Consider the following 12,083-nt stretch of genomic DNA (forward strand, 5'->3'; position numbering starts at 1 on the left):
AGGCTAATTGTGCTTAATCAATTGTATTTATAATTAACTTAGGTCAACTTTAAAGAAAGCCTTATTTTCATATACATTTTTAGTGAACCCAACCAATTCTACACAACTCAACCTTCTTTTTAGGTTTAATATTGAACCAAAGTTTTCATATCTTCGTTTTTGAGTTTACATTTTATTTTTAGATCCAAATTTCCTTTTACATTAATGTGCTTCATTGATATATCTTCTTCTCAGGCTTTGTGTGATGTGTTGTGATCCTTTACATCCAACCTAGCCACTCTTGGCTACCACATCATGCTTTTGCTTTCAAATATGATATACCATTGATATTTTATGAATTTTTAATATGAAATTGTTGATTCGAGCTCTATTTTTGTTGATCCCCAAAAATGACTTTTGCCAATTTTAAAGGGGCAGTCTTCGGGAAGTTCCTTAGGCATGGGACCAAATGCGGCCTGCGAAACAACCTCCATGATTTTAGAAGTCGACTCTTCAATTAAAAGGGGATTTGGAAAGGGAGAGGGAAACAAACATCCACACCAAAAAAAATTTAAGGAAGGGAAACCTCAGTGAATGCAGAGCTTTTACAAAGAACTCAGAGTACTCTGCGAAGGACTTTCTATTAGAGTTATTTATTTTGCGAATTAGGCATAGTATGCCACAAACCCTTCATTGTTGGGAGGAGAGCAACATGAACAAAGTAACTCAGACATAAGTCATAACTTTCAAATCCTCCCATGGGAAGCATCTGTAAAGGCCAAACAAAATTAATAACTCAACTACCTTGAAAGAACATATCCCTTCGTATCTTGCGAAACAAATGTCATCCAAACCATTCTTCATAAAAATGGAAGAGTAAATATACATGATCCATATTTCATAAACAAAGGGGCTAGAAATAGAACATTCATTAAGAAAAACAATCATACATTCATGAAATGGCATAAAGTATCATTCATAGTGACAAAAAGGCGACAAAGGCACAACATGTTAGTTTACAAATAATGCTAAGGCTCCAATGCAGATTATGATTCATGCAAGAATAACAAGGGGGAGACTATTATTCATTCTTCTAAAATTGTTACATTCATAAGAGTTTTGAGACTATTCCTTTTTACAAGAAATAAGATCTCATGAAGATATTTTCCAAAACTCTCAGAGATCGGGCCACCATTTTCATTACCTTCTAGCCTTTTATAATCATTTTAGCAAGGCACCACTATTGGGTGCAAAAAGCTTTGCAAAGGTGAAGCCAATATGACAATGCTTTTTGCCTCTGCATTGGAGATTTTTGGGCCGTGGATTCTCCCTTGATTGCCGGTATGGAGAGCACCCATGTTTTGATCATGATTAAGGGTGTAACTGCTTCTATCATCCCATGATTTTCTCGATTCCAAAACCCTTAAAACTCTTCCAGTTCATGCATGTGCATCTTTTCTCCAACTGTTTCCATCATTCATCCTTCATGATTGTTGTGATCCTAATAGTCGAGAATCATTGCTTGTTGAAGTGGGAATATGGTCAACATGCGTGGAGGGAACATAAGGCTTATGTTGAGCTGTTTGGGCCTTTTAGTGAAACCTTTCAGTGGATGTGACACATGGCGAGTGAGCAAGGTTTCTTTTAAGAGACTACGCGGTATGACTTGAATTCTTCGCGGGTGCAACACATGACGAATGGGTGGGGCTCAGTTGAAATGAGCCCGAACTCCGAAAGGAATGCAACTGTTCGCCAAATGGCAGTGGGGCACACCATTCATCGTGCTCAAATGGAAGAAGGATGTTGTGGTTCATAAAATTAAAGGGGGTCGAAAGACTGACTACTATACAAAATCTACAATTTTCATAAGCATGACCTAAATAAATGAGAATGCAATGTATTTCAACATGTAATGAGAACATTCAAAATTGTGATCATAATGTCTACAAGTGACCTTCCAAAAAGTTAAGACGTTTCACTTCTATAAACATTACCCAAAATACAATGAGTAGTAAGTGGACCATTCATACTCATGAAATTATAAATCACTACTCATAAAATATAAATCAATAAAATTGATTAAAAAATTATACAATTCAATCTTAATAAAACATCATATAATTACCCATTTGTTAATTAGTCTCTTTATGGTGTATACCTAAAGAAGAATATCCACGGTGTAATGATTTTTGATGGTTTGGACCAGCAATAGCATGAAGACGCACAAAGGTAGATAAAACAAACGCCCGTAGAAAGTCAAGGAAGAAATTTCTTGGTAATAACTTTCCAGCCGGAAAACGTACAAACAAATCAAATAAATCGCCTGAGCCATTCCAACAACAACAAAGAAGAAAGACCAAATCAAACGAATTATTACCATTATTGTTAATGTTGGAAACCCAATTATGAAATCCACAGCAGGACGACATAGAAAACCTTTAAAACTATTGCACTGTAACATTCCCTTCCATTTCCTTCGGTCTCAACGTAGAAGCAAAATTTGAGCAGACTATTCCCTTCTTTTGATCGACAATGGCGGATGGCGGAGTGGTGGTCTTGGATGGATCTCATATTAGGAATGCCCTGCCAAATCTTCAGCAAAGACTAGAAGGCCGTCATCTCGACGGACAAATTTCTGGATCTGCATTTTTGGCATTGGCTGAGTCGGAGGCTTCTTCAATTTTGTTTGATCTCGCCTTGCCAGAAAATCTCAAAACCCTCGTCTTGAATAGATTGCAACTGACGGATAATATTGAGTCTCTGCAATTTGATAGCCGTACTGTGTTGCCCAAGCTGCAGGAGTATCTGCTTGCTCTCGCCGACGAACTCAAAGGTACGTGCAAATTGTACCTTAGATCGGGGTTCGGTGTGGTAATTTCTGTTTACTGACAGAAATTTCCAAATTGTGCTGCAATGCAGAGGTATTTGGCACTTTATGTTTGCCTTCATTTTAAGAAAACAATAGACTGAAATCCAGAGACATTTATTTTAAGTTATAATTCAGCAAAATCCCATGTAATTAGAATGTCTTTGCAAAGTTTTTGCCGAAGGCAACACATGTCGGATGTGGGCATATGGCTAATAGGCGGTTTAACTTGTTAATGCGCATAATTTGCGTAGATGGTCTGTATGCTCATACGGTGATGGGTTATTAACTCATATTATTGCTATTGCCGTTAGAATCTGGTGTTCTGTACCCCCTTGTAATTTCATTATTTTATACACCTAATAACAATGTTACTTAAAATTGTTGTCTCCTAGCGACATGATCTATTTTACCTTTATACGTAACCTATTACATATTTGTCCTATTTGCAGTTCTCATATTTCTTGTTTTCCATGTTTCTGGAATATGTAATACATTACTTGTTTCACGTGTATAGCTGTTTGCTTTGGAACACATTCTGATGCCTGGACTGCCGATGATACGATGTTATGCTAGTCCATAAATAAATGCTGAGTTATATCCTGGAACTAAATATAGAATTATTCTTTTAAAACACTAATTGACTGCAGGTCTGTGGAGAAAGTCTTAGGTTAGTTTGCTCATCGATTGCATTTGTGATTATGTCTATGCCTTCTGAACCCATTTTGTTTAATAGTTAGAAGCATCTTAAAACCTCCGACAACGCTGGAACATGAGAAGAAGATACCTAGAGTTATCCTCAAAATTCCAGGATTGGTATTTGAATAGGAAAATAGAATTGTAATGGAACTGGGATGATGGAGAATTGTGTACTTTAAACAGAGAATGTGTTTATTTTCACTCCATTCTCTTCTTTTGATGAATTCCTGTCATGATATGTTTTAAGGCTATGTTTTCATAAAGTCCTTACTAAGCTTCCCAACTTGAAGTGGATAACTCCTCACTCATCAATGAATATTGGTTTTGCTTTCTTAGTGGGTTCCTCACCCCTTAAGATAATCTGTATATACCTCCTTTTTGGCAACATGCTTACAATACCACCATTTTTTAACTAGTTCCATTTCCTTATGACCCAATCAGTTGACATCTATCTTTACTGCTAAGAGCTCCACTCCTCTGTAAGCAAAAAATAGAAGTGATATCCTTGTTGTCGAGGGTACCCAAAGTTTTAGCCAGAAGATGATGTTGCCATTATTAAAGCATGATTTCTATTAGATTAAGTGCAGTACTTCACCAGTGGCATTCTGTCTGGTAATGTGACAACATGAAATTGCATGCCAAAATTTCTATCATCTGGCCATTGAGAGCTGTGGGATGTCTGCTTGAATTGGTTGGTACTTCTCTGCATCTCTGTGATTCTGCTTGCTCAAATGCTTACATGTAGAATGCTGTCTCACTCTTCTCCTCGATCAATTAGACACTTAATTACTGTATATGATTTGTCAAAGAAATTATATTGGAAAGTTTGATATTTGGTGATAAACATTGGGTACATCCAAATTTTAATAATTTCCACAGAGAAGGGGGTGTGGAGGCTATTTTCTTTAGTAAAGGCACAACTTTATTTGGGAAATTATGACCAATGCTTATACAATTTTAATATTTGAGTGCACTGCTGATGCTTCTGTGGAAACGATTTTTTTTAACTCTTCCATCCATACTATAATGCCTACCAAAAACCCTTAGATGATTGCTCTAGATTTATTAGACAAAGATAGGATAACCCATCAATTGGATTGACAATATTTTGATGACACTCTTAGCATACAGAACAAGGAGTACACGCACATCCAAAGCACCAAATTTTTTGAAGGAATAAATGCCCATCCAGCTGACTGAAAATTGTGGAGTACAGTCCCATCAAAGCTGACCAAAAATTGTGGGTGCAAGCAGGCACTGAGGAGTTTAAATTTTAATAATTTCCATAGAGAAGGGGGTGTGGCATGGAGGTGGGGTGTGTGGGTGTAACTAGAAAGATGTAACTATTGATATTACGTCTTTTTGAGCGAACTATGCCCAATAAATATGAGATTATTTCTCTTGATATTATGCATAGTCATTTTGGTCATTACCACCAAACATGTTTTCCCAAAATATGGAATTACTTTGTTTTGAAATGCATTGTCAGTTTGGTCATCAATAACAAATTTGTTTTCTCTTTGTATCCGTGTTTATGCATGCAGGAAAAAATCCCAAACTCTATAAATGTTAGTTTATATTATTATAAAATAGTCACCATTCACACTACATATTACAAGGATCTTAGACAAGTCTCTTCTGGATTTTGTTAATACCAAGAGACAATTTAGATTGTTGTTGTAACATTTTCTGAAACGTCAAGGTTTTGTCATAAGTGATTGGTTTGGGTGAGGGCACAGGTGTTTGTTGGTTCTCTTGGGATCTCAAGTTCAGTATAGAAAATAATAGGGTTGATTTTGTTTGTTTTCGTATCATTTTTCTAATTGTTAATTTTTTATTTTCTGTAAGGTCAATCAGCTTGGCTTAACTGAGCGGATAAAGGAAGAAATATATAGACAAAGTCAATAGAAACATGTAATTATGAATTTACATAAAGGATAAAAGTTAGGACATAAAAGAAGTGATTATCAATTTAATTTTTCATAGGTGATTTCAGTTATAAATTCTAAATAATTTGTAGGTAAAGTGTTAAAAAAAAATACCCGTGATAAAAATGTGATGGCACAAGGCTGCAGATACATGTATCCTTGGCCATGGAGGTACTGCCACATATGAGCGTAGTACTTATTGTCATCCCAAATAGTGCTAAGACTGTGACTCGTTGAGGTTTTGAACATTCCAAACTTGCTTACAATTGTGTTTTTATTAATGGATTGGGAAAATATTTCAGTAAATACAGCTCTATATCCATTACTAACTTCTTGATCCCTATATTTTGTCATAAAACAAGTATCTTAAGAGTTAGATTATATTGGAATTGAGGGAAATTTAAGGACTAGTGGTAGTGGTAATTCTGTTTCACTGTTCATTCATAAATGATAGCACTTTCTTGTAAAATCTTTATAAAGTGTATTTCTCTTTCTTTATGTACCATCACTTTTTTACTTATTAAGTTGATGCTATTGTAAAATTCACCAAAACAGGTCTGATTCGTATCAGCAAATGTGACTATACTCATGATGGTCATAGTAAAACTAAACAAGTACTACTCACAAGTGCAACAGGGGTCATTTAAGGCGAACACTTCCACTTTTGGGTTCTCTTTGTGTTCAGATCCTGCAGGTAGCCCAAATGTTGCCGATTACCATGCTGCACAGTGCTTCTGTGACCTTCACAAGCTGTCTGAAGAGGATTTTGTGCAAGGCAAATCTAGTTCCAGTGATTTAATAGGAAATTATGAAAGTTAAAATTAATTTGAAATTTCTATTTAACAGGAATAAAAATGTGAAATTGTAAAAATGGTTAAAAACCTACAAAATCACTTTCCTAATCCTTCTTTTTTTGTTTTTAAAGATTTGCAAATAACCCAGATAATATGTAAATTAAAATTACTGAAACATTTTTTAAAAAGGGTCATTTTGTTTACCTTCAATAGCTCCAGCTTTGACAATATCTTGAAAATGGCCTGCAACTTGTGATGATTGTTTGTGAACATTTGAAATTGTTGGCTCCAACATAATTTTGTTTATTCACTCAGTTTGGTTGCCCAATTTTTGTAGCATCAAATTGCAGGAATGACATGTCCAAATATATATGCTCATAGCTTTCTTCAAATAACAACCATGTGAATCTGCAATTTTTGGCTTTTTCTGTTATGACTTGAACAATATTTTTAACCTGCAAAAATTCAATGGTCACTATGAGAGTGTTAGAAATATTGTGCATCCTTGAACTGCTCCTTACTTTCATGCTTTCAAAAACATCATACCTTTAGGGAACATTGTAAGTACATTTATTAAGGGCCTGTTCTTGTAGTCTTTCCATCCATCATATATTGTGGACATTCTTGTTTCATTCGAAGAATCTCTAATGGGATGAACAAAATACCCACATGTGCTGTAAGAACCTCAAAGGCCCTCAACTCTGACAATTGTAGTTTAGTTGACCCTGTTGCGTTTTAAGTTTGTACTTTGCAAATTTTGAACAGCAAGTATACTCTAACTATTACAAGCTCAAAAAGCAACTATAGAGAAACGCCAGAAATCAATAATAATTCAGTGGTAGCCTGATCAGACCCTTATCACATTTATTCAACCTTAATCTACCCTCAATACATAAACAAACATTATTAGATAGGAACTGAAAAATACCATGAAAATTCTGGAAACCCTTATTCCTTCCTTGCTGTCACACACAGTCCATAATGACAACCTGCTGTAACTTACTCCAGTCTGACCCGAACATTCCAGGCTAAGCGCACCTCTAGCTAATTTTTTATAATATTTTTTGATTCCTCCAACATGCAAATCGCAGACCCTTAGGTGATTGGCGCTACTTCCCAGGCAGCCGTACATCCACCAATAAATATCTCCTTTGGGTACCTCTGTTTCCCTATTTGCTGCTGCAACAAAATACTGAAGAATAACGATGCCTCCCTGACTAATAAGCACAAACTTGGTCCTTGAATGAAACCAACTAGAAGAGCAAGATCAACTGATATTTCACAGCCTCTGATGCTGTTGCACAAGAATCCCACGTTTTCCTGTACCGATACCTCTGATCACTGCAGAAGAATCTTCGGCTGAAACTCTTGGCCAAAACTTCTCTTAGAGCTCCAAACAAAATATCACAACTTAGCATAATGAAAAGAAGACCAAAAATCTTCTTTTATCTCCTCCTCTTAGGGTTTGGCGCGATTTTCAAGAAAGGTACGATTTTGGCATTAAATGAAATTCTTAACTTTTATTATTTATTTTTGACTATTGAAGTATCAAAAATAAATCACTTTCAATTTAATATAAAAATTGGCCCCATCTGATGAGAAATAGACCCTCACTTAAGTTATAACTTAAAGTGACTTTTAAAACATTAAAACATTAAAACATTAAAGTTCGCCATTTAATATTTAATTAAAGTAATTAAATATTAATCTCTCTCTAAGTATCCATCAGAATTGCCTGCCGTCAGAACTAGAGACTGCCAAACCATACTCTGCCCCTGCCCAACCCACTGGCTATAAATAGCAGGATTGCTAAGAATAGAAAGTATCTCAACCAGAGTCCTGGAGACCCCAAACGAAAGCTAGTCTTGGAGTGCTTACTCTGAAGATGAAGAACAAACTCTGAAGGACCCTCTAACCAACCTCATTAGCCTACGAGGGTCAGTGATAGGCTAATCTACTCAGTTGACAGATGTCAACTAGAAGGGGACATCACAATCCGCCCCTCCTGAAATTGCTTGTCCTCAGGCAATCTCAACTCCGGATGCTATAAAATCTCCTCACTTTCCCATGTAGCATCCTCTACTGACAAATCCTTCCATTTCACCAAGTACTCTGTGATAGTACGTCTCCTGAAATTCCTCTCCCTGAACTCAATGATAGCCTCAGGTACGAGTATCAACTTCCCTTCATCATCTAGAGGTGGTAAAACCGTGGAAGGTACAATACGGTGTCCCAACGCCTTTTTGAGACGTGACATGTGAAACACATTGTGTACTCTGCTATCTGTTGGTAAATACAGCTCATAAGCCACCTCACCTACGTGCCTGGTCACTTTGAAAGGGCCATAATATCGTTGCTTGAGCTTCTCTGCTCCACTCCTCCTGAGAGTAGACTGCCGATAAGGCTGCAACATCAAATACACCATGTCTACTACCTCAAATGACCTCTTTGTCCTCTTCTGATCAACATATTGCTTTTGCTGATTCTGTGCCTTGGCTATATTTTCCTTAAGAGTCTTCACAATGTCCTGGCTCTCTTGTATCATGTCTCCCGCACTAGGCACTCTACTGTCACTCAGCAATAAGTCAATGAAACTAGGAGGCTCATACCCGTACAGTGCTGTAAATGGTGTCATCTGAATAGACATGTGGTGTGTGGTATTGTAACAATACTTAGAGGTAAATCCACTTCACCCACAACTTTTGCTGCCCTGAAATATAGTTCCTGAGGTATCCCTCCACCCATTTGTTAACTATCTTAGTCTGTCCATCAGTCTGAGGGTGGTAACTGGTGCTCAGTGTAAGCTCGGTCCCACAAAGTCTGAAGAGCTTTTGCCAAAAGTGGCTCAAAAACCAAGTGTCCCTATCGCTGACAATAGTCCGAGGCAAGCCATGTAATCTGAATACCTCTCTGAAAAACAACTCTGCTCCCTGAATAGCTGAATAAGTGGTGGTGATCGGATAGAAGTGGGCATACTTTGTCAAAGGTTCCACAACCACAAATATGCAGTCACTTCCCTGTGCTCTCGACAACCCTGTGATGAAATCCATAGACAAACATTCCCACTTCCTGTTAGGGATTGGAAGTGGCTGAAGTAAACCAACAGGGTATGTATGCTTCTGTTTATTCTACTGACAAACAAGGCACTCTCTAACGTACTGTAGAACATCCGCCTTGAGCCCTTTCCAAGTGAAGCGCTCATGAACCTGTCTGTAGGTTTTGAAAAACCCGGGATGTCCTGCCATTGGTTCATCATGAAAGAACTGCAATACCCTACTCCTTAACTCTAATCTTGGGATCAAGTACACTCTGCCCTTGTAAATGATCAAGTCATTTACAACTCTATACCTGCTGTCCACTACCTATCCCTCTATCAAACCTGTAGCCCAGCTATCTTTGGCATACTCTGCCAATCCTCCGCTATTTGGACCATAGAACTCAGGTGGGGATGACGTGATAAGGCATCTGCAACTACATTCGGTGTGCCTTTGATATAGGAAATATCAAAGTTATAAGCCTGAAGTTTGCTGACCCACTTCTGTTGCCTGTCATTTAAGTCACGCTGCCCAAGGAGATGTCTCAAACTATTGTGGTCAGTCTTAATGCAAAACTTGCTGCCCACTAAGTACTGTCTAAACTTGGCCAGTGCATGCATTATAGCCAACATTTCCTTATCATAAATGCTATAACTCCTCTCAGGTCCACGGAGTTTCCTACTCTCGTATGCAATATGGTGCTTGTCCTGTATAAGCACCGCACCAATGCCCTCACTAGAGGCATCACATTGTAACTCAAATGACTTCGAGAAGTCAGGTGTAGCAAGTACTGGACATGAAGTCATGAGCTCCTTGAACCTATCAAAACACTCCTGGGCCTCAGGAGTCCATAAGAAGGCACCCTTCTTCATCAAGTCTGTCAAAGGTGCTGCATGGCGTGAATAACCGTTAACAAAACGGTGATAGAAACCACATAGGCCCAAAAAATCACGCAATTGAGTAAGGTTCACAGGAGTAGGCCAATCTACAATAGCACAGATCTTCTCTGGATCCATCTGCACTCCCTCTGCACTGATAACATGGCCTAAGTACAATAACTCAGTCATTCCAAGGTCACATTTGGATTCCTTGGCATACAAGGACTCCCTATCCAAAATGCTCAAAACTGTATCTAAGTGACTGAGGTGCTCCTCCCAAGTGCGACTATAAATCAGTATATCATCAAAGAACACCAATACTGATTTCCTCAACTGATGTCGGAAGACTTTGTTCATTGTGGACTGGAAGGTAGCAGGTGCATTGGTTAGCCCAACTGGCATAACCACAAACTCAAAATGTCCATAATGACAACGAAAAGCAGTCTTCTCGATATCCTGCTCGTGGACACTAATTTGGTGATAGCCTAATCTCAAATCAATCTTTGAAAAATAACAGGCACCATGTAACTCATCTATGAGCTCATCAATACGCGGAATGGGATATCTCTTTTTGATCGTCCGCTTATTAAGGACCCTGTAATCAATACACATCCGCAATGTGCCATCCTTCTTCTTCACCAAAATAACCGAAGAAGCAAAGGGGGACTTACTAGGCCGAATATGTCCCATAGCCAGAAGCTCCTGTATGGTTTTCTCTATTTCATCTTTCAGTTGCTTCGGATGTCTATATGGAGTAATCATCATTGGCTTCGCACCCTCCTCTAGCTCAATGATGTGCTCAAAACCCCTATCTGGTGGCCTCCCTGATGGTATGCCACTGAAAAATTTGTTATGTTTGGTTCTCAGTATCTGAATGTCATGATGGTATTCAACTTTCTGAGCATCCTGCTGTATGGGCATGATCATACATTCTACTGCCCACTCAGTATAATCATGGCGTACAAGCCTTTCCATCCGCCTGAGTGTAATCATCCTGAAGTTGCTGTCCTTAATAGCTTTCAGCACATGTGTCTTCCCATCAACAGTGAAAGACATCTCCATCTCCTGCAAGTCAAGTGTAAACTTGCCTAGTTCATGCAACCACCTCATACCAAGGACCAAATCTGTATCTCCCATCTGAACCACATAGAAATCAGTTTTAAACTCATAATTGTTTACATGCAATGGGAGTTGTGTAATCATTCTATTACACTTTAAAGTGTAACCATCTGCCACCCTCACACGGATGCCCTCAAACTCCTTCGTTTGGATTCCTCTCTTCTCCACTAACCTGGCATCGATAAAGTTATGTGTGGTTCCGGTATCCAGTGGGGTAATAACTTTCTGACCAGCAAGTACTCCTCTCATTCTGAATGACCCTTCCTGCTGAATACTCGTGAGAAGTGCCTCCTTAAGGTGTTCATCACCTTTTGCATCCATCTTGTCAAGTCTCGGAGGACCCTGTGTGTCATTTTTAGCCTCTAAATCATCATAACCAGCAGGCTGACCTTCATGATCAGATTCTGAATCTTCATAATATGCCCACATTACTCTATTTGCCTTGCCCTTAGGCCTCAAAGGACAGTCATGGTTGGCGTCATATGGACCCTTGCAATAAAAACATAGTTTCTTCTGCCTTAAGTCGTTAAGTGTCTCACGATCTAAGGGGGGGGCTGCTGGTTTTGGTTTGTAATCATTTCTAAAGTCTGATTTTTCTTTCCCTTTGCTTAAATTCCTACTATCTTTGAAAGATGTTGACCTCTTTGACCCAAATTTATTCTGAGTAGCTGTCACGTCCATACTCTGTGCCTTTTCAATGGCAAGTAGAAGTGTTGGGGGATCAAATGCCTTTACCCAACCTCTCAGAGGCTCCATGTGTCCCTCTATAAACAAAACTACTAACC

The 12,083-nt window shown here is 38.3% G+C and overlaps 1 protein-coding gene across 1 annotated transcript in view; it reads left to right on the forward strand.

Annotated features, from left to right (window-relative positions):
* Positions 1-2,290: 2,290 nt before the first annotated feature.
* The window catches only part of LOC131069913 (uncharacterized), a 46,292-nt gene continuing 36,499 nt past the window's right edge, over positions 2,291-12,083 (forward strand). Inside the window, exon 1 of the mRNA XM_058005460.2 lies at positions 2,291-2,812. Coding sequence (XP_057861443.1) covers positions 2,512-2,812 — 301 coding nt within the window. The 5' untranslated portion in view covers positions 2,291-2,511. The remainder of the gene's footprint in view (positions 2,813-12,083) is intronic.

This window comes from Cryptomeria japonica, chromosome 7 (genome assembly GCF_030272615.1).
Source record: "Cryptomeria japonica chromosome 7, Sugi_1.0, whole genome shotgun sequence".
Taxonomy (NCBI): Eukaryota; Viridiplantae; Streptophyta; class Pinopsida; order Cupressales; family Cupressaceae; genus Cryptomeria; species Cryptomeria japonica.